We start from the raw sequence: 20,548 nt of genomic DNA on the forward strand, positions 1-20,548 counted from the left end.
TGGTTTCTTTTTTTTTTTTTTTTTTTTTTGGTTTATTTTGGTTTTTTGTTTTTTTTTCCTTTTTTTTTTTTTTTTTGTACCGTGTTCTAAATTTAATGGATAAATGTGTCTTGTATATAAAAACAAAAACCCCAACGATGGCCCTGAGTCCTCATTTCCGCGCCTCCCACCCCCCAATATTGGGACCCCCCCCTTATTGGGACCCCCCCCTTATTGGGACCCCCCCCTTATTGGGACCCCCCCCTTATTGGGACCTCCCCTATTGAGACCCCCCCCTTATGGGACCCCCCCTTATCGGGCCCCTCCTTATGGGATCCCCCCCTTATGGGATCCCCCCCTTATGGGACCCCCCTTATTGGGATACCCCCTTATGGGACCCCCCCCCCTTATTGGGACCCCCCCCCTTATTGGGACCCCCCCTTATTGGGACCCCCCCTTATCGGGCCCCTCCTTATGGGATACCCCCTTATGGGACCCCCCCCCTTATTGGGACCCCCCCCTTATTGGGACCCCCCCCTTATTGGGACCCCCCCCTTATTGGGACCCCCCCCTTATTGGGATCCCCCCTTATTGGGATCCCCCCTTATCGAATCCCCCCTTATCGGGATCCCCCCCTTATTGGGACCCCCCCTTATGGGATACCCCCTTATTGGGATCCCCCCCTTATCGGGACCCCCCTTATTGGGACCCCCCCCTTATTGGGACCCCCCTTATCGGGACCCCCCCCCTTATTGGGATCCCCCCCTTATCGGGACCCCCCCTTATCGGGACCCCCCTTATGGGACCCCCCCTTATCGAATCCCCCCTTATCGAGACCCCCCTTATCAGGACCCCCCCTTATGGGATACCCCCTTATTGGCCCCCCCCCCTTATTGGACCCCCCCCCTTATCGGGACCCCCTTTATCTCTCCTCCCTGTTCCTTTTTGGTTCGGTTTTGGTTATTTCGATGCACTTCCAGCTCCTGTGTATATATATATATATTATTATTTTCCTTCAGTTCAGCTGCGGGCTCCTTATAAGAGAATAAAAGGTCAGTGAGTGCACGTGGTGGTATCTGGAGTGCTTTGAGGCCGCCATTGACCCCCCCCTCCCCCACTATTCCGGCCTTATTCCCCTATTTGGGATCATTGTCTCTCTCAGCCCCCCCTTGTCACCCCCCCCCCCCCCCCCCCAGGGTGCTGCGGGGTCCCTACGGGCCCTTCACGACAGCCCGCAGTGCTTTACGGCACTGCCCTTCGCGTCACCTGCGGCGCTTTACGGCACTGCCATTCACGACACCCTGCCGCGCTTTACGGCACTGCCCTCCCTTCGCGGCACCCTGCGGCGCTTTTTAACCCGTCGCCTCAGGCCACCCAGCGGTGCTTTACGGCTGACGGCACTTTACGGCATTACCCTTCGCGACACCCCGGGCGCTTTACGGCACTGCTCTTCGCGACACCCCCACAGCGCTTTACAGCACCCCCCTTCACGACACCCAGCAGCGCTTTACGGCACTGCCCTTCGCGACACCCCGCGGCGCTTCTTTAACCTGCGCCTCAGGACACCCTACGGCGCTTTACGGCATTGCCCTTCACGACACCCCGCGACGCTTTTTAACTCGTCGCCTCAGGCCACCCAGCGGTGCTTTACGGCTGACGGCGCTTTACGGCACTGCCCTTCACGATACCCAGCAGCGCTTTACGGCACTGCCCTTCGCGACACCCCGCGGCGCTTTTTAACCCGTCGCCTCAGGACACCCAGCGACGCTTTGCGGCACTGCCCTTCACGACACCCAGCAGCGCTTTACGGCAATGCCCTTCACGACACCCCGCTGCTCTTTTTAACCCGTCGCCTCAGGGCACCCAGAAGCGCTTTACGGCTGGCGGCGCTTTACGGCACTGCCCTTCGCGACACCCCGCGGCGCTCTTTAACCTGCGCCTCAGGCCACCCGGCGGTGCTTTACGGCCGGCGGCGCTTTACGGCAGCGCCCCGGTCGTGGCTGGTGGTGGTGGCGGCGGCGTCGCTTTGCGGCCGAATCTCGATGAGTTTTTACGACGCTTTCCGCGGCTTCTTCGGCTTCCCGGGGCGCGGCAGGTACCGGGCTGGGCCCCATCCCTTCCACTCCATCCCGTTATTCCCCCGGTGTCCGCTCTAAGAGCCGCGCTCCTCAGGCCCCGGGACCCGTTATTCGATGCACCGTGGGATGACGACGAGGATGAGGATGAGGATGAAGCCGGGCTCCGCCCCGGTTCGCGTCCACACGATGATTTCGGCTTCGGCTTCAGCCCCGGCGGCGTCTTGGAGGAGCTGCTGCGGGACATGGGCGACCTGCTGGGGCAGCGGGGCTGGGGGGGGGCAGCACGGCCCGGTCTGATCCCGGTTCTCCCCGCTGAGCCCCCCCCCCCCCTGCCCGGCACCGGGTCGGGGCGGCCGCTCCGGGACTCGATGCTGAAGGAGCCCGAAGGTTCGGCCCGTTCGTGGGAGCCGCTACCGGCGGTGGGTGACGTGAAACAATAACGGGACACCGGGAAATGGTTTGGGGTTAAAAGAAGGAAGATTTAGGTTGGATGTTACGGGGAAGTTCTGCACTAGGAGAGTGGTGAGGAACCGGAACAGGCTGCACAGGGAGGTTGTGGATGCCCCGGCCTTGGAGGTTGGACGGGGCCATGGGCAACATGATCTATGGGGTCTCTATGGGGATCTGTGGGGTCTCTATGGGGATCTGTGGGGGTCTATGGGGGTCTGTGGTGTCTCTATGGGGGTCTGTGGGGATCTATGGTGTCTATGGGGTCTCTGTGGGGATCTATGGGGTCTCTGTGGGGATCTATGGGGTCTCTGTGGGGATCTATGGGGTCTCTATGGGGATCTATGGTGTCTATGGGGTCTCTGTGGGTCTCTATGGGGATCTATGGGGTCTCTATGGGGATCTATGGGGTCTCTATGGGGATCTATGGGGTCTGTATGGGGATCTATGGGGTCTGTATGGGGATCTATGGGGGTCTGTGGGGTCTCTATGGGGATCTATGGGGTCTCTATGGGGGTCTATGGGGATCTATGGTGTCTATGGGGTCTCTGTGGGTCTCTATGGGGATCTGTGGGGTCTCTATGGGGATCTGTGGGGTCTCTATGGGGTCTCTATGGGGATCTATGGGGTCTCTATGGGGATCTATGGGGTCTCTATGGGGATCTGTGGGGTCTCTATGGGGTCTGTATGGGGATCTATGGGGTGTGTATGGGGATCTATGGGGTCTGTATGGGGATCTATGGGGGTCTGTGGGGTCTCTATGGGGATCTGTGGGGTCTCTATGGGGATCTATGGGGTCTGTATGGGGATCTATGTGGTCTGTGGGGTCTCTATGGGGATCTATGGGGTCTCTATGGGGTGTGTATGGGGATCTATGGGGGCCTATGGGGTCTCTATGGGGGTCTGTGGGGTCTCTATGGGGATCTATAGGGTCTATGGGGTCTCTATGGGGTCTCCTGGGCAACCTGATCTATGGGGTCTCTATGGGGATCTATGGGGTCTCTATGGTGGTCTATGGGGTCTATGGGGTCTCTATGGGGATCTATGGTGGTCTATGGGGTCTCTATGGGGATCTATGGGGTCTCCTGGGCAACCTGATCTAGTAAAGGTGTATGTTTGGTGGCCCTGCCAGGCAGGGGGGTTGGAACTACATGATCCTTGAGGTCCCTTCCAACCCGGGTCATTCTGTGATTCTGTGAAACCAGATTAATAAGGGGGGGGGGTGTTACAAGCGGTATTTGGGTCCCCACCGGGCACCGCTCACCGCCCCCCCTTTGCCTTGCAGCTGGAGGAGCCCCCCCCGCCCACACCAGGACAGAAGGAGGATGGTGGTGGGTGCAGGTGGGGGGTGGGGGCTGGGATTGAGCCCCCCCCGGACCCCGCTCTCACTGCTGCTCCCTGCAGACCTGGACTCACAGGTGTCATCGGCCGGGCTGGGCACCATCCTGCGGCCGCAGCAGCCACGATCCTACTTCCAGAGCGTGTCCGTCACCACAGTGACGCTCCCTGATGGAGTGAGTGATGCCCCAAAGGGATGGGAGGGACCCAGGGCTCATAGAAGCACCCCCAGGGCTCATAGAAGCACCCCCAGGGCTCATAGAAGCACCCCCAGGGCTCATAGAACCACCCCCAGGGCTCATAGAACCATCCCCGGGGCTCATGGAACCACCCCCAGGGCTCATAGAACCACCCCCAGGGCTCATAGAACCATCCCCGGGGCTCATAGAACCACCCCCAGGGCTCATAGAACCACCCCCAGGGCTCATAGAACCATCCCCAGAGCTCATAGAACCAACCCCAGGGCTCATAGAACCAACCCCAGGGCTCATGGAACCACCCCCAGGGCTCATGGAACCACCCCCAGGGCTCCTAGAACCACCCCCAGGGCTCCTAGAACCACCCCCAGGGCTCCTAGAACCACCCCCAGGGCTCATGGAACCACCCCCAGGGCTCCTAGAACCACCCCCAGGGCTCATGGAACCACCCCCAGGGCTCATAGAACCACCCCCAGGGCTCATAGAACCATCCCCAGGGCTCATAGAACCATCCCCAGGGCTCATAGGACCATCCCCAGGGCTCCTAGAACCACCCCCAGGGCTCATAGAACCACCCCCAGGGCTCCTAGAACCACCCCCAGGGCTCCTAGAACCATCCCCAGGGCTCATGGAACCACCCCCAGGGCTCATGGAACCACCCCCAGGGCTCATGGAACCACCCCCAGGGCTCATAGAACCACCCCCAGGGCTCATGCCATTCCCTTGCATGCAGTGTTCTCTATCACAATGCCATTCCCTTGCATGCATTGTTCTCTATCACAATGCCATTCCCTTGCATGCAGTGTTCTCTATCACAATGCCATTCCCTTGCATGCAGTGTTCTCTATCACAATGCCATTCCCTTGCATGCAGTGTTCTCTATCACAATGCCATTCCCTTGCATGCAGTGTCCTCTATCACAATGCCATTCCCTTCCATGCACTGTTCTCTATCACAATGCCATTCCCTTGCATGCAATGTTCTCTATCACAACGCCATTCCCTTGCATGCAATGTTCTCTATCACAACGCCATTCCCTTGCATGCATTGTCCTCTATCACAATGCCATTCCCTTCCATGCCTTGTATCACAATGCCATTCCCTTGCAGGCAGTGGAGGAGCGCCGCACGGTGCAGGACAGCCAGGGCCACCGTGAGACCACCATCACCCGGCGCAGGGGGGACCAGGCCTTCATCACCACCACCAAAGAGGACGGGCAGAGCAAGGACTACAGGGAAGAGGTGCTCAACATGGATGACCGTGAGTGTGGGGCTGGGGGGGTGGGTTACAGGGCAGCCCATCACTGTACTCTAAATGAGCCCCCATTGGTTTGCAGGGGAGCTGGCACAGTTTGCAGGCACGTGGCCGCAGCACGATGAGCTCCTCACCCCTCCCCGCAGTGATTCCTCGTCCCTGCTGGGCACTTTCTTCCGTCGCTGGTTTTCTGGCTGGTAGATGCGTGAGGAACATGGGGTGGGGGCTGCCCCCCATGTATGGGGGGTGCATGGCAGCCCCCTGCTCTGTGAATATGGGGCTGGTCCTGCTGGGATGGGGGCTGTATCCCACCCCCCTCTGCATTGTGGGGGTGAGGTGTATGTCTGTGTACAGAGAAATAAAGTCTATTTATGCTAATGGCTTCTTGGGGTGCTGGGACCCCCGTGGTGGGATGTGGGGGGTCCTGATGTGGTTCTTTTGGGGGGTGCATGTGTGTTCCCAGCCCTCCTTCCTACCTTATCTCCCCAGCACTCTAACACCTCCCCTGGGTGCTCTCAAGGCCTGGGAGCCTTTCCAAGGGCTTTTCATTAGAGCTGCCTGCAGCCACAGGACGTGGCAGGGAATGAAGAGCCCTCCAGATGGGCACCTCCCATAGCAGGATGTGGGGTAGAACAACTGGATTTAGGGGGGGGGGGGGGCTGTGCTGGGACCATAATGACCCTAAACCCACTTACCTGTGGCTCAGACCATGCTGTGTGGGTGAGGGGATCCTCTGGGACGGCTGGGAATTGGGGGCACGGCCGCTGCCCACGGCCCCACTCGGGACTCTGGTCCCTGCCAGGCGTCTCCTCGGTGCAACACGTGGCCCTGATTGGTTTAAAGTCTGAGTGTTATCACCCACCCCAAGCCGGGGTTCATACAATCAATAGCAAAGCAGCCCGGTGCCGTCGCTGCTGCCCCTGCTCGGCCGCTGCCATGGGCTACGTGTCCTTGGTGAATAGGACCCGAAGGCTGCTCCGCATCCAGAACCAGCTGGCAAGAGAATGCCTGGCCGAGCTGCTGGCCGTCTTCGTGCTCATTGTGAGCTGGGCAGGGGGCTGCGGGGGGCTACGGGGGGTGGGGGGGTTGAGGGAGCACAGGGCAGACCCCGCTTGGGTCTCACTGTGCCCACCAGGGGTTGGGGGGGGGGCTGCAGTGACCCCAAACCCACTCAGCTGTGGCTTGGACCCACGCTGTGATTCACTACCACCCAATTGACCCTTTGCTGCTGCTCTGTGTTGAGGCTGCGGGCGCTGCCACGTGTGTGTAGCTGGGCACTGTGTCCCTTCACACCTCCAGCCCTGGGGCAGCCAAAGGTTGGGCTCCGTGGCCTTGGAACCAGAACCAGCAGCTGTGAACGTTGGCCACCGGTGCCCCCCAGCCCCAAGGTTTCCTTGCAGCAGCCTATGACTCAATAGCTGATAATTCCTTTGACTCAGCACTGAGTATGTGAGCAACGGCACCAACAGCTTCCCTGACCAGAGGCTGCATGGCAAGGGGCACCCAAGCAGCCCTTGGCTCTGTGCTGCCCTGCGCCCACCCCATAGTGGGACACAGCAATGGGGAGCGGGGGCTGCATGGGGGGCAGAGCTGCAGCCGTGTCCCCATCCTGCAGCTGATCACACTGGGAGGATCGGCACAGATGGTCACCAGCTCCGGGACCAAAGGGAACATCATCACCTCCTCGCTGGCGGGTGCCCTGGCCGTCATGGTGGCCATCTACACAGCAGGGGGGGTCTCTGGTGAGGCTGGGGGCTCTATGGGGATCTATGGGAGGCTCTGCAGCTCTATGGGGGGCTCTGCAGCTCCATGGGGGGCTCTGCAGCTCTGCAGCTCCAATGGGGGCTCTGCAGCTCCATGGGGGGCTATGCAGATCTATGGGGGCTCTGCAGCTCTATGGGGGGCTCTGCAGCTCTGCATAGGGCTCTGCAGCTCTATGGGGGGCTCTGTAGCTCTATGGGGGGCTCTGCAGCTCTATGGGGGGCTCTGCAGCTCTATGGGGGCTCTGCAGCTCTATGGGGGGCTCTGCAGCTCTGCATAGGGCTCTGCAGCTCTATGGGGGGCTCTGCAGCTCCAATGGGGGGCTCTGCAGCTCTATGGGGGCACTGGAGCTCCAATGTGGGCTCTGCAGCTCTACGGGGGGCTCTGCAGCTCCATGGGGGGCTCTGAAGCTCCAATGTGGGCTCTGCAGCTCTATGGGGGGCTCTGCAGCTCTATGGGGAGCTCTGCAGCTCTGCATAGGGCTCTGCAGCTCCATGGGGGGCTCTGCAGCTCTATGGGGGGCTCTGCAGCTCTATGGGGGGCTCTGTAGCTCTATGGGGGGCTCTGCAGCTCTATGGGGGCTCTGCAGCTCTATGGGGGGCTCTGCAGCTCTGCATAGGGCTCTGCAGCTCTATGGGGGGCTCTGCAGCTCCAATGGGGGGCTCTGCAGCTCTATGGGGGCACTGGAGCTCCAATGTGGGCTCTGCAGCTCTACGGGGGGCTCTGCAGCTCCATGGGGGGCTCTGAAGCTCCAATGTGGGCTCTGCAGCTCTATGGGGGGCTCTGCAGCTCTATGGGGAGCTCTGCAGCTCTGCATAGGGCTCTGCAGCTCCATGGGGGGCTCTGCAGCTCTATGGGGGGCTCTGCAGCTCTATGGGGGCTCTGCAGCTCTATGGGGGGCTCTGCAGCTCTATGGGGGCTCTGCAGCTCTATGGGGGGCTATGCAGATCTATGGGGGGCTCTGCAGCTCTATGGGGGGCTCTGCAGCTCCAATGGGGGCTCTGCAGCTCTATGGGGGCTCTGCAGCTCCATGGGGGGCTCTGCAGCTCTATGGGGGCTCTGCAGCTCCATGGGGGGCTCTGCAGCTCTATGGGGGCTCTGCAGCACTATGGGGGGCTCTGCAGCTCTATGGGGGGCTGTGCAGCTCCATGGGGGCTCTGCAGCTCTATGGGGGGCTCTGCAGCTCCATGGGGGCTCTGCAGCTCTATGGGGGCTCTGCAAATCTATGGGGGGCTCTGCAGCTCTATGGGGGCTCTGCAGCTCCATGGGGGCTCTGCAGCTCTATGGGGGCTCTGCAGCTCCATGGGGGGCTCTGCAGCTCTATGGGGGCTCTGCAGCTCTATGGGGGGCTCTGCAGCTCCAATGGGGGCTCTGCAGCTCTATGGGGGCTCTGCAGCTCTATGGGGGGCTGTGCAGCTCTATGGGGGCTCTGCAGCTCTATGGGGGGCTCTGCAGCTCCAATGGGGGCTCTGCAGCTCTATGGGGGCTCTGCAGCTCCATGGGGGGCTGTGCAGCTCCAATGGGGGCTCTGCTCTGTGTGGGGCTCTGCTCTGTGCTGCCCAGCCCCTCTCCCAGCCCCTCTCCTTTAACACTACAGGAGCTCACCTGAACCCGGCTTTCTCCCTCTCCATGTCCCTATTGGGGCAGCTCCCATGGTGGAAGTTCCCCATCTTTGTGGCCGTTCAGATCTTTGGGTCCTTCATCGCTGCCGGAGCCGTCTATGCTCTGTATTACGGTATAAAGAGCCATCAGTGGGGCCGTGGGGTGGGCACACAGCCGGGGGGGGGGGGTTCCACTGCTGCACGGCTCTGCCCCATAGACGCCATCTGGTCCTACAGCAACGGGACCCTCACCACCTCCGGGCCAAGGGAGACGGCCTCCATCTTTGCCACGTACCCCGCTGAGCATCTCTCCCTCCCCAATGGCTTCCTGGACCAGGTGGGTACCAGCCCCATAGGGTGCAGCCCCACACGGCCCCACACTGAGGCCGCTCCACCCGCAGGTTGTGGGCACGGCGGTGCTGATCGTGGGCATCCTGGCCATCACCGACACCCGTAACCGCGCGGTGCCGCGGGGCCTGGAGCCGCCGGCCGTGGCTCTGCTGGTGCTGTCCATCGAGGTGTCCATGGGCTCCAATTGTAGCTGCCCCATGAACCCAGCACGGGACCTCGGCCCGCGGCTCTTCACCTTGTTGGCAGGTTGGGGCACCGAGGTGTTCAGGTGGGTGCGGGAAGTGGGGCTGGGTTGGGGTGTGGGGCTGGGTTGTGGGGCTGGGCCGGGTTGTGGGGCCAGGTTGGAGTGTGGGGTAGGGTTGGGTTGTGGGGCTGGGTTGGGGTTGTGGGGCCAGGTTGGGGTGTGGGGCTGGGATGGGGTTGTGGGGCTGGGATGGGGTTGTAGGGCTGGGTTGTGGGGCTGGGTTGGGTTGTGGGGTTGGGTTGGGGTGTGGGGTTGGGTATTGGGGCTGGGTTGGGGTGTGGGGTTGGGTATTGGGGCTGGGTTGGGGTGTGGGGTTGGGTTGTGGGGCTGGGTTGGGGGGTGGGGCCGGGTTGGGTTGTGGGGCTGGGTTGTGGTGTGGGGCTGGGTTGTGGGGCTGGGATGGGTTGTGGGGCTGGGATGTTGAGCTGGGTTGGGGTGTGGGGCCGGGTTGTGGGGCTGGGTTGTGGTGTGGGGCTGGGTTGTGGGGCTGGGATGGGTTGTGGGGCTGGGATGTTGAGCTGGGTTGGGGTGTGAGGCCAGGTTGTGGGGCTGGGTTGGGGTTGTGGGGCTGGGTTGTGGGGCTGGGATGTTGAGCTGGGTTGGGGTGTGAGGCCAGGTTGTGGGGCTGGGTTGGGGTTGTGGGGCCAGGTTGTGGTGTGAGGTTGGGTTGTGGGGCCGGGTTGTGGGGCCAGGTTGTGGGTCTGGGTTGTGGTGTGTGTTGGGGTTGTGGGGCTGGGTTCTGTCTGCTCCATGCCCACGGCTCGGCTCTCAGCAGGGGCAGCTGCTGGTGGTGGGTGCCGGTGCTGGCCCCGCTGGTCGGGGCTGTGCTGGGCACGGCGCTCTATCAGCTCTTCGTGGCCTTCCACCACCCCGACGAAGAGGAGCTGGACGGCGGCCGAGCGCGCAGGCAGACCAGGCACTGACGGCCATGACCCCATTAAAGAGCCGAGCCGCCCCCGCGTGTCCGTGCCGTGGGGGGGCGGCGGGGGTGGGAGGGGGGCTGTGTGTGGGGGGGGGGCTCCATCCTCGGCCCCGCGTAGGCCGCTCCCCGCCGCCCCCCGCATCACTTCCGCCGCCTCCCGCCCACCGCCGCGGCCATGGGGCGCTGAACTGAGGCTGTGGGGCCGCAGAGGCCCCGGCCCGGCCCCGGCACCGCTCCCATGGGCTGCGAGGCCGCGGGGTCATGGAGCGCTGCGCGGCCGGAGGGGCTGCAGGTCAGGGTGGGCGTGTAGGCCGCGGTGGGCTCGCTAGGCCGCGGTGGGCTTGGTAGGCCGCGCTAGGCCGCACTAGGCCGCGGTGGGCTTGGTAGGCCGCGCTAGGCCGCACTAGGCCGCGGTGGGCTTGGTAGGCCGCGGTGGGCTCGCTAGGCCGCACTAGGCCGCGGTGGGCTCGGGACGGCCGTTGCACGGCAACGCGGCGCCTCCCGCAGCGACGGGGCGGGGCCGGGCGGGGCGGGGCGGGGCGGGGCGGGCCCGGGGCTGCACCGGCAGCGGCTGCGGCCCTGCGGGATGGCGCCGGCGGGGCGCGTCCCGGGCCCGCTGCCATGACGGTGCCCCGGGAGATGCCCGAGAAGTGGCCGCGGGTCCGGGGCCCGGGGGGAGCCGGTGTGTGCGGGGATGGGGGCGGTCGGTGGGTTGGGGGGGGGGAGAGCCGGGCCTGGGGATGCGGGGTTGGAATAGAAGAGGGCCGGGGGAGCGGGGGGTCATCCGGGGGTATTGGGGTCGGTGGGGCTGGGGGGACCCGGGGTCGGTGGGGTCGGGGCCGGGGGGCTGACGGCGCTGTGTTGCAGAGGAGGAGCGCCGGGTGCGAGCCAACGCACGGGAGTACAATGAGAAGTTCCAGTATGCGGTGAGTGGAGACCCCCGCCCCTATTCCCCACCACCCCCTATTGCCCCCTACCCGCCCCACACCGGCTCCTCGCTGACCCCCGGGGGGTCTGGGGGTCTCGGAGGGGTTTTGGTGCCGTTTTGGTGCCCGGCAGCTCGTTGAGGGTCACGGCTGAAAGGAGCCCGGAGTGCGGCACTGAGCTGCGGGGATGGGGGATGTGCTGCTTTCCTATGGGGGTCCTCCAACAGACCCCAACCCCCCTCTCTGTCCGCTCCTGGAGTGGCGTTGTGGTGGGTCTGGTTAATTAACGAGTGGGTCTGGTTCATTAACGAGCTTCTGGAGCTGACAGGGGGGAGGGGCAGCTCACCTTGCCCACCCCCCCCTCCCCCATCCGTGGAGGTTATTGCTGCTGCTCTGCTCCAGGCCCGGCTGCAGCACTGCAGGCTCCTGGTTAAAGGGCTGTGGGGACATGGGGACGGGCAGCAGCTCAGCCCGGAGCTGCGGGGCCTCAGCTCCTCCTGACCCTGATGGGGGTCACCGTAACCCTTTCCATCCCCAGAGTAACTGCATCAAGACCTCCAAGTACAACATCGTCACCTTCCTGCCTGTCAACCTCTTTGAGCAGTTCCAGGAAGTGGCCAACACGTATTTCCTTTTCCTCCTCATCCTACAGGTGAGTTCAGGGGGCTGGGGAGGTGGGGGGTGCAGTTTGGGGGCTATCCCATCTCTTATATCCCCCCCATTGCCATCCACAGCTGATCCCCCAGATCTCCTCGCTCTCGTGGTTCACCACCATCGTGCCTTTGGTTCTCGTCTTAACCATCACGGCCGTCAAAGATGCCACCGACGACTACGTGAGTGCTCCCCTCGGTGGTGTCAGCTCACGGCTGATGGCTGGGGGTGGGTGTTGGAGCCCATCCCCTGCATTGCTGACACCAACCAGCCCTTGTGCTGTGCCCAGTTCCGCCATAAGAGCGACAACCAGGTGAACAACCGGCAGTCTCAGGTGCTGATCGGCGGAGTGTGAGTGTCACAGGGTTGGAGGGACACGGTGGGGCAGCAGAGCTGGCTCTGTGTCACGCTGTCCCTCTGCAGCCTCCGGCAGGAGCAATGGATGAACGTCCGCGTTGGGGACATCATCAAGCTGGAGAACAACCAGTTTGTGGCGGTGAGTTTGGCCTGGGCTGCTTGGGATTATGGACTGCTGGCACCTCCTGGGGTTGGGGTATCCCTGAGGATGGGAGCAGGGCAGCAGCAATTGGGCTATGTGGATTTATGGGCTCTTGGGGTGATGATGATGTGGTGTCTTGCTGGCCCCAGGGCTGCAGTGTGGGGTGGGGGGCTTCCCTGGGGGATGCAGAGGGGAGCTCAGTGCCAGCACAGCCTTCAGCGTGTCTCTCCTGCAGGCTGACCTCCTCCTCCTCTGCAGCAGCGAGCCCCATGGGCTGTGCTACGTAGAGACTGCCGAGCTGGACGGGTAGGTGCTGTCCTCAGCCTTGGTGAGAAGGAAAAGGGGCCATGAACTGCTCTGCTGGGCTGGTGCTCACCCCACACCGTGCTCCTCCCTGCAGAGAAACCAACATGAAGGTGAGGCAGGCCACCCCCGTCACCTCGGAGCTGGCAGATATCAGCACACTGGCACGGTTCGATGGTGAGTGCCCAACAATTGTCCTCTGTGATGGGGCGGCCCTTGGGGTTCTTCCTCTGTCACCTGGTTTGGGTTTGGTTTGGAGAGATCAAGGCTGTCTGTTGGGGTGCTGTGGTTCAAACGGGTCTGCAGAGCAAGTGGGGTGGGGTGAGGGATGGAGCTGGGGACAGGGCTGGGATGGAGCTGGGAGCAACTGGGATGGAGGTGGGGATGGGGCTGGGAGTCACTGGGATGGAGCTGGAAGCAGCTGGGACAGGGCTGGAGATGGAGCTGGGAACGACTCGGATGGAGCTGGGAGTGACTGGGACGGAGCTGGGAGCGACTGGGATGGGGATGGGGCTGAGAGTGACTGAAATGGAGCAGGGAGTGACTGGGATGGGGCTGGGAGCAGCTGGGACAGGGCTGAGGATGGAGCTGGGAGTGACTGGGATGGAGCTGGGGCTGAGAGTGACTGGGATGGAGCTGGGGGCAACTGGGACAGGGCTGAGGATGGAGCTGGGATGGAGGTGAGGATGGGGCTGGGAGTCACTGGGATGGAGCTGGGAGCAGCTGAGACATGGCTGGGGATGGAGCTGGGAGTGACTGGGATGGAGCTGGAGAAGGAGCTGGGGTGGAGCTGGGAGTAACTGGGGTGGAGCTGGGGATGGAGCTGGTGGCAGCTGGGATGGAGCTGCACAGATGCATGAGCTGATCCAAGGTGTCCTCTGTGCCCAGGCGAGGTGATCTGTGAACCCCCCAACAACAAACTGGACAAGTTTGGTGGGACGCTGTACTGGAAGGAGAACAAATACCCCCTGAGCAACCAGAACATGCTGCTGCGGGGCTGCGTGCTGCGCAATACCGAGTGGTGCTTCGGCCTCGTCGTCTTTGCAGGTGGGCTGTGAGGCCAGGCAGTGCTGTGGGGCTGGGGGTCTCCTGATGTCCCCTCTGGGGGGTCTCCTGATGTCCCCCCTCTGCCCCAGGTCCAGACACGAAGCTGATGCAGAACAGCGGGCGGACCAAATTCAAGCGGACGAGCATCGACCGGCTGATGAACACGCTGGTGCTCTGGGTGTGTGGAATGCAGCTGTGGGGAGGGTTGTTATGGGGCTGGGGCTCATGTCCCGTCCTGTCCCCAGATCTTTGGGTTCCTGGTGTGCATGGGTGTGATCCTGGCCATTGGCAACGCCATCTGGGAGCACGAGGTGGGCGTCTGCTTCCAGATCTACCTGCCCTGGGACGAGGGGGTGCACAGCGCTGTCTTCTCCGGCTTCCTCTCCTTCTGGTCCTACATCATCATCCTCAACACCGTGGTGCCCATCTCTCTCTATGTGAGGTAGGGGCAGGGCTGTGGGGCTGGGCTGGGGGCTGCAGGGGGCGGGCTCTGCTAGCAGTGGGGGCCTCTGGAGAGGGGAGGAGGAGATGGGGACCCCGGGGCAGGGCTGCGTGCAGGGTGGGTGCGGGCTGCTCTGCTGGAGATGGGCTGCATCTGCCCTGGGGGTTCTCAAAGGCCAGAGACCCCGTGGGTCCGTGGCCCCCCCACCCCCCCGGCTGCATCTGTCTGGCTGCTCCTGTCTCCCTGCCCTGGCTGCACGCTGGTTATTTTGCTCTGCCCTCCCGCAGCTCCCAGGCTCCTGCACTGTCCCCTTCTCTCTCTCTTTTAATTTCTCTCTCTTTTCGTTCCCCAGCATGGGTTCTGTCACCCTTAGCCCCGAGGTAAGAACGTGTCACCCCCACCCCTCCCACTAGCTCGTTGCTGTCTGCCCTGGGGGCTGGGGGGTGGTTTGGGGGTGTGCGAGATGCCCGGGGAGCCCCGCAGTCCCAGCCCTGCATCCCGAGCTGTGGCAGTGGCTGTTGGCAGGAGTGGGTTTGAGCTCAGCCCTGGGGAAGGGCACGGGGCAGTGGGTGCTGGGGAGCCCTGGGTGTGTGTATGTGGGGGGGTGCGTGCCCCTCACTCTCTCAGCGCTGTGTTGCTCTGCCTTCTGACCCCCATCCCCCCGCCCCACAGCGTGGAGGTGATCCGCCTTGGGCACAGCTACTTCATCAACTGGGACAAGAAGATGTACTGTGCCAAGCGCCGGACGCCGGCCGAGGCGCGGACCACCACCCTCAATGAGGAGCTGGGGCAGGTGGAGTACATCTTCTCCGACAAGACTGGCACCCTCACCCAGAACATCATGGTCTTCAGCAAGTGCTCTGTGAACGGGCACAGCTACGGTGAGCGCTGGGTGTTCCATGGGGTGCTGGTGCCCCACCGCCCCTCCTGCCTTGGGGTCTCCATCTGCTCCAGGGGCAGCTGGGGAGGCTCAGGGGGGAACCACCTCAATGCTGTGGGGCTGTGCTGCCCCACGGCAGTGCTGTGTGTGGGTGGCATTAGGCCTGCAGCTCTCAGCCCCTTGGTTCACCCCACGGCCCATTTTGCAGGCGACGTGCAGGACGTGCTGGGTCACAAAGTGGAGCTGGGAGAGGTGAGGGTGCTGCGCCCAGCCCTGGGCTGTGGGTTGCTGTGTGCTGTGGGGTGACCCCTCCTCGGTCCCTGCCAGAGGCCGGAACCCGTTGACTTCTCCTTCAACCCATTGGCGGATCCGGGGTTCCAGTTCTGGGATCCCAGCCTGCTGGAGGCCGTCAAGCTGGGAGACCCCCACGTGCACGAGTTCTTCCGCCTGCTCTCACTTTGCCACACCGTCATGTCCGAGGAGAAAAGTGAAGGTGGGTGAGGAGGGACAGGGCTGCCCACACAGTGTGAGAAGTGGCACCGAGCCCCTGATGTTCCCTGTCCCCAGGGGAGCTGTACTACAAGGCACAGTCCCCAGATGAGGGAGCATTGGTCACAGCTGCCAGGAACTTTGGCTTCGTGTTCCGGTCCCGTACACCTAAAACCATCACAGTGCACGAGCTGGGCCGAGCCATCACCTACCAGCTGCTGGCCATCCTGGACTTCAACAACATCCGCAAGCGCATGTCTGTCATTGGTGAGAGCAGGGCTGGGGGCTTTGGGGGTGGGCTGCAGTGGGGTTTAGGGTTTAAGGTTTAGGTTTGAAGGTTTTTTAGGGTTTAAGGTGTAGGGTTTAAGGTTTAGGTTTGAAGGTTTTAAAGGTTTTAGGTTTAAGGTTTTTTAGGGTTTAAGGTTTAGGTTTGAAGGTTTTAAAGGTTTTAGGTTTAAGGTTTTTTAGGGTTTAAGGTTTAAGGTTTAAGGTTTTTTTAGGGTTTAAGGTTTAGGTTTTAAGGTTTTTTAGGGTTTAAGGTTTAGGTTTTAAGGTTTTTTAGGGTTTAAGGTTTAGGTTTTCCCAGCCTGGTGCTGGGAAACAGCACCCCATGGTGTGGAGATACTGCAGGGATGGGGTTGGTGCTTGGAGGAGGGTTCAGCCTGTCCCACCCCCCCATTCCCACAGTGCGCAGCCCTGAGGGCAAGATCCGGCTGTACTGCAAAGGCGCTGACACCATCCTGCTGGAGCGCCTGCAGCCCTCCAACCAGGACCTGACCAACGTCACCACGGACCACCTGAATGTGAGTGGGGTGGGGGGCAACAGATGGGGCTGTGGGGGCTGCATCTTGTGGGTATCAAGGTGTGGGGGTGCTGTTGGGGTCTGTCTGTGCCCAGCTGTGTCTGCTCGCAGGAATATGCTGGTGAGGGGCTGCGAACGCTGGTGTTGGCCTGCAAGGACCTGGAGGAGAGCTACTATGAGGACTGGGCTGAGCGGCTGCGCCGTGCCAGCGGAGCCCCCGAGGCTCGTGAGGATCGTATGGCCCGGCTCTATGACGAGGTGGAGCACGACATGACGGTGTGTGGGCTGGGGATGTGGGGAGGAGGATGGGGTGGCTGAGAGCAGCATGTGCTGAACCCCCAGCCTGTCCTGGTCCTACAGCTGCTTGGAGCCACGGCTATTGAGGACAAACTGCAGCAGGGCGTCCCCGAAACCATCGCCATCCTGACGCTGGCCAACATCAAGATCTGGGTGCTGACGGGGGACAAGCAGGGTGAGGCACAGCGCTGCTGGAGATGGGGGTGTTTGTGGGCCAGGTCCCATCTGCGAGGGCAGGGATGTGGGGCACACGTTGCCCCCTGCTCAGCCCCACGTTCCCCTTCAGAAACAGCGGTGAACATCGGCTACTCCTGCAAGATGCTGACAGATGACATGACGGAGGTGTTCGTGGTCACGGGCCACACCGTGCTGGAGGTGCGCGAGGAGCTCAGGTGAGGATGGAGATGTGGGGCTGCACCCCACAGCTGGGGGTGCTCAGAGCAGACCCCCCCCCCCCCATCCAACCACCCCTCATTCATTCCTCAGGAAAGCCCGGGAGAAGATGATGGATGGATCACGCTCTATGGGCAACGGCTTCTCCTACCAGGAGAAACTCTCCTCTTCAAAGCTCACCTCCGTGCTGGAAGCCATCGCGGGTGAATACGCTCTGGTCATCAACGGGCACAGCCTGGTAGGGAATGACAAGCTGGACACAGTGCCCTGCCTGCTGTGGGTCCGATCCCCCTCTGACTGTGGGTCTGGTGCCCCCCTGGCTGTGGGTCTGTCCTCACGTGGCCCCACGCTCCCTTCCCAGGCCCACGCATTGGAGGCAGACATGGAGGTGGAGTTCTTGGAGACGGCGTGCGCCTGCAAGGCCGTCATCTGCTGCCGTGTGACGCCCCTGCAGAAGGCTCAGGTGGTGGAGCTGGTCAAGAAGTACAAGAAGGCGGTGACTTTGGCCATCGGGGATGGGGCCAACGACGTCAGCATGATCAAGAGTGAGTCCTGGGAGGGGGCCGGGTCCCTTTGTGCTGCCGTCCCATCCCTGCTGTGGTGCCACCCCTGTGCCGCTCACCCTGTGCCCCTCTTCCGCAGCCGCACACATCGGGGTGGGCATCAGCGGGCAGGAGGGCATCCAGGCGGTGCTGGCCTCCGACTACTCCTTCTCACAGTTCAAGTTCCTGCAGCGCCTTCTCCTGGTGCACGGCCGCTGGTCCTACCTCCGCATGTGCAAATTCCTCTGCTACTTCTTCTACAAGAACTTTGCCTTCACTATGGTCCACTTCTGGTTCGGCTTTTTCTGTGGCTTCTCAGCTCAGGTGGGTGAACTCTGCGGGCTGAGCCCCCACACCCCCCCATCCCCACCCCCCCCATCCCCCCACCCCCCCCATCCCCACACACCCCCATCCCCACACACCCCCATCCCCACACCCCTCCCATCCCCACACCCCTCCCATCCCCACACCCCCCCATCCCCACACCCCCCCATCCCCACATCCCCCCATCCTCACAGCCCCCAACCCCACCCCCCCTCCATCCCCACCCCCCCATCCCCACATCCCCCATCCCCACACCTCCCCCATCCCCACATCCCCCCATCCCCACATCCCCCCTATCCACACCCCCCTATCCACACCCCCCCCATCCCCACACCCCCCCATCCCCACACCCCCCCCCCCTATCCCCACACCCCCCCCATCCCCATACCTCCCCCATCCCCCCATCCCCACAGCCTCCCCCATCCCACACCCCCCTATCCCCCCATCCCCACACCCACCCATCCTCACCCCCCCCTATCCCCACACCCCCCCCATCCCCACACTCCCCCCATCCCCACACCCCTCCCATCCCACAGCCCCCCCATCCCACAGCCCCCCCATCCCACACACCCCCCATCCCCACACTCCCCCTATCCCTACACCCCCCCATCCCCACACCCCCCCCCATTCCAAACCTCCATATCACCTCGGCTGCCACATGGTGGCAGCAGCACACCCTGCTGGGGGACTGATGGTTCACTGGGGGGCACTGGGGAGCACTGGGGGGGTGTTGGGTCCTGCTCTGAGCCCGTCGTGCTTTGCAGACCGTATACGACCAGTACTTCATCACGCTGTACAACATCGTGTACACGTCGCTGCCTGTGCTGGCCATGGGGGTCTTTGATCAGGTAGGGTGACCCTGAGGGGGGGGGTCTCTGGGTGCTGTCAGTACTGACAGCCCCAACACACAGCACTGAGGGAGGTGCCATCCTGCTACGTGCCCGCAGGACGTGCCGGAGCAGCGGAGCATGGAATACCCCAAGCTGTACGAGCCCGGCCAGCTCAACCTGCTCTTCAACAAGCGCGAGTTCTTCATCTGCATCGCCCAGGGCATCTACACCTCTGTGCTCATGTTCTTCATCCCCTACGGCGTCTTCGCTGACGCCACGCGTGACGATGGGGCACAACTGGCCGACTATCAGTCCTTCGCTGTCACCGTCGCCACCTCCCTCGTCATCGTGGTCAGCGTACAGGTGGGTCCATCTGTCCCCCCCCATCTCAGAGCCCCCCACGGCCACCCCCTGACTCTTCCTCCTCCTCCCCCCCTCCATTAGATCGGGTTGGATACGGGTTTCTGGACCGCCATCAACCACTTCTTCATCTGGGGCAGCCTGGCCGCCTACTTCGCCATTCTCTTCGCCATGCACAGCGACGGCCTCTTCCAGTTGTTCCCCAATCAGTTCCGCTTTGTGGGTGAGCCCACCCTGCTCAGCCCCCCCCCCTCACTGCCCTGTGGGGGGGGGTCCTTGGGGCTGAAAGCTGCCCAACCAACCCCCCCATTCCCAACTTCTCACCCCCTCCCTCCAGGTAATGCACAGAACACGCTGGCGCAGCCCACGGTCTGGCTGACCATCGCTCTCACCACCGTGGTGTGCATCATGCCCGTCGTGGCCTTTCGCTTCCTCAAGCTGGACCTGAAGCCTGAGCTCTCAGACACGGTACGGTTGTAGGGTGAGAACGGGGAGGGATTGGGGGGGTCTACACTATGCCCCTCACCCCATCCCATCTCCCCACATCCAGGTGCGCTACACCCAGCTGGTGCGCAAGAAGCAGAAGCCCCAACACCGCTGTGCCCGACGTGGGGGTTACGTGGGGGGGTCGCGGCGTTCCGGTTACGCCTTCTCCCACCAAGAGGGTTTTGGGGAGCTCATCATGTCCGGGAAGAACATGAGGCTCAGCTCTTTGACCTTGGCTGGTTTCACCGCCCGACCCAGCGCTGCCTGGATCGAAACCCTGCGCAGGAAGAAGGGAGGTGAGAGCAGCCCCGACAGCGCGGCCAAGGGCTGAGCGTGGCCCCACTGTGCTGCTATGGGGGGAGCACAGCCCACCCTTGTGCCATCCTATGGACTGAGGGGGGGTCTCCACCCCCCCACCCACCCCCCTATTTTAATAAGGGGGGGCCGTGCGGACCCCGGTGCTGTTATACGGAGGAGGTCGGACTGTTGCAAGTGTAACCAAAAAGAACCGTTCCCCATCCCAGGTTGGGATGAATGGACACTGTGCCCCCCCTCATCACCCCTTCCCAACACCCCCCCCCTCCACTTATCCCCCCCCCAGCCCCCAACCCAGCCCTGGGGGAGGGGCTGCTCTGTTGTCAGCGTTCACTCTGTGGCTGCCCCCACTTACACATGAATGTATCACACTGGAGCCACCGTGCTGGAAATGGGGGGGGGGGTTTGGGGGTCTGTGGGGGGGGGGGGGGTCGGGGGGTCAGCGCCCTGCACCGCTCCCCCCTCACCCACGTGTCTTCTTTTTTTTATATCTATAAATATATATAAATATATATATATCTGTAAAGGGAAAAAAAACACCAAACGGGAAGAAAAGCTTCAAGTTTGCAGAGCACTTCATTTCTTGTTTTGGGGGGGGGGTGGGTATTGGGACCCCCCCCCCCGTGTGTGTGGGAGGTGGGAAAGGGGAAGTGGGGCTGGGATTTGTGCTGGCCGTGATTCACCCCATGGGGGGGCATTGCACAACACCCCCCCACCCCACAAACCCCCCCTTGGCTTCCTTCTGCTTTCGGGTGCCTTCCTCCTCCTCCTCCTCCTCCTCCTCCTCCAA

The 20,548-nt window shown here is 62.5% G+C and overlaps 3 protein-coding genes and 1 long non-coding RNA gene across 12 annotated transcripts; 3 read left to right on the forward strand and 1 right to left on the reverse strand.

The window, feature by feature from the left end:
- The first annotated feature begins 1,966 nt into the window (after nucleotides 1-1,966).
- HAX1 (HCLS1 associated protein X-1) lies at nucleotides 1,967-5,671 on the forward strand. Its single transcript, XM_015884565.3, has 6 exons — nucleotides 1,967-2,074; nucleotides 2,152-2,476; nucleotides 3,790-3,835; nucleotides 3,909-4,018; nucleotides 5,149-5,299; nucleotides 5,376-5,671. The coding sequence occupies exons 1-6, from the start codon at nucleotides 2,022-2,024 to the stop codon at nucleotides 5,492-5,494; spliced, it is 804 nt and encodes a 267-aa protein (XP_015740051.3). The 5' UTR covers nucleotides 1,967-2,021; the 3' UTR covers nucleotides 5,495-5,671.
- On the reverse strand, nucleotides 5,376-9,082 carry LOC146751270 (uncharacterized). The gene is made up of 3 exons (XR_014941710.1): nucleotides 8,951-9,082; nucleotides 8,660-8,779; nucleotides 5,376-6,121 (listed from the first exon to the last, which is right to left on the reverse strand). It is a non-coding gene; the product is annotated as an uncharacterized LOC146751270 (long non-coding RNA).
- Nucleotides 6,144-10,191, forward strand: AQP10 (aquaporin 10). Of its 3 annotated transcripts, none has more exons than XM_015884504.3 (6): nucleotides 6,144-6,334; nucleotides 6,909-7,035; nucleotides 8,652-8,789; nucleotides 8,874-8,992; nucleotides 9,057-9,274; nucleotides 10,023-10,191. In XM_015884504.3, exons 1-6 carry the CDS (start codon nucleotides 6,230-6,232, stop codon nucleotides 10,171-10,173), a joined length of 858 nt encoding a protein of 285 aa, XP_015739990.3. In that variant the 5' UTR covers nucleotides 6,144-6,229; the 3' UTR covers nucleotides 10,174-10,191. The 3 variants fall into 3 exon arrangements, with proteins under 3 accessions (XP_015739990.3, XP_085391118.1, XP_085391117.1); XM_085534992.1 differs by having other exon boundaries at nucleotides 6,155-6,334; nucleotides 8,893-8,992; XM_085534991.1 differs by lacking the exon at nucleotides 6,144-6,334 and having other exon boundaries at nucleotides 6,460-7,035.
- Nucleotides 10,192-10,304: 113 nt separating this feature from the next.
- On the forward strand, nucleotides 10,305-20,313 carry ATP8B2 (ATPase phospholipid transporting 8B2). 7 transcript variants are annotated; one of them, XM_085534990.1, is made up of 28 exons: nucleotides 10,307-10,464; nucleotides 11,040-11,098; nucleotides 11,637-11,750; nucleotides 11,833-11,931; nucleotides 12,039-12,100; nucleotides 12,173-12,245; nucleotides 12,484-12,554; nucleotides 12,649-12,728; nucleotides 13,440-13,598; nucleotides 13,688-13,776; nucleotides 13,844-14,040; nucleotides 14,393-14,428; nucleotides 14,713-14,921; nucleotides 15,129-15,172; nucleotides 15,248-15,413; nucleotides 15,488-15,676; nucleotides 16,097-16,212; nucleotides 16,323-16,487; nucleotides 16,572-16,683; nucleotides 16,795-16,900; nucleotides 16,995-17,139; nucleotides 17,263-17,446; nucleotides 17,544-17,767; nucleotides 18,532-18,615; nucleotides 18,715-18,960; nucleotides 19,042-19,180; nucleotides 19,295-19,425; nucleotides 19,508-20,313. In XM_085534990.1, exons 1-28 carry the CDS (start codon nucleotides 10,434-10,436, stop codon nucleotides 19,772-19,774), a joined length of 3,597 nt encoding a protein of 1,198 aa, XP_085391116.1. In that variant the 5' UTR covers nucleotides 10,307-10,433; the 3' UTR covers nucleotides 19,775-20,313. The 7 variants fall into 7 exon arrangements, 6 of the variants coding, with proteins under 6 accessions (XP_085391112.1, XP_085391116.1, XP_085391113.1 ...); XM_085534986.1 differs by lacking the exon at nucleotides 14,393-14,428 and having other exon boundaries at nucleotides 10,305-10,464; XR_014941709.1 differs by lacking the exons at nucleotides 10,307-10,464; nucleotides 14,393-14,428 and adding an exon at nucleotides 10,695-10,854 and having other exon boundaries at nucleotides 19,042-19,176; nucleotides 19,508-19,648.
- Nucleotides 20,314-20,548: the final 235 nt, after the last annotated feature.

Source organism: Coturnix japonica, unplaced genomic scaffold (genome assembly GCF_054131305.1).
Source record: "Coturnix japonica strain WE unplaced genomic scaffold, WE-NBRP24 Scf106, whole genome shotgun sequence".
Lineage (NCBI taxonomy): Eukaryota > Metazoa > Chordata > Aves > Galliformes > Phasianidae > Coturnix > Coturnix japonica.

Bases quoted from the DNA above. Each gene is read 5' to 3' on its own strand.
- ATP8B2 (XM_085534990.1), top strand. From the start codon at position 10,434: ATGGAGCGCTGCGCGGCCGGAGGGGCTGCAG. The intron at 16,488-16,571 runs GTGTGTGGGCTG...CTGGTCCTACAG, and splicing joins AGGTGGAGCACGACATGACG to CTGCTTGGAGCCACGGCTAT. The intron at 18,961-19,041 runs GTGGGTCCATCT...CCCCTCCATTAG, and splicing joins TCATCGTGGTCAGCGTACAG to ATCGGGTTGGATACGGGTTT.
- HAX1 (XM_015884565.3), top strand. From the start codon at position 2,022: ATGAGTTTTTACGACGCTTTCCGCGGCTTCTTCGGCTTCCCGGGGCGC. The intron at 2,477-3,789 runs GTGGGTGACGTG...TTTGCCTTGCAG, and splicing joins CGTGGGAGCCGCTACCGGCG to CTGGAGGAGCCCCCCCCGCC. The intron at 5,300-5,375 runs GTGAGTGTGGGG...ATTGGTTTGCAG, and splicing joins GGTGCTCAACATGGATGACC to GGGAGCTGGCACAGTTTGCA.
- AQP10 (XM_085534991.1), top strand. From the start codon at position 6,783: ATGGCAAGGGGCACCCAAGCAGCCCTTGGCTCTGTGCTGCCCTGCGCC. The intron at 7,036-8,651 runs GTGAGGCTGGGG...TTAACACTACAG, and splicing joins CACAGCAGGGGGGGTCTCTG to GAGCTCACCTGAACCCGGCT. The intron at 8,993-9,056 runs GTGGGTACCAGC...CTCCACCCGCAG, and splicing joins CCAATGGCTTCCTGGACCAG to GTTGTGGGCACGGCGGTGCT.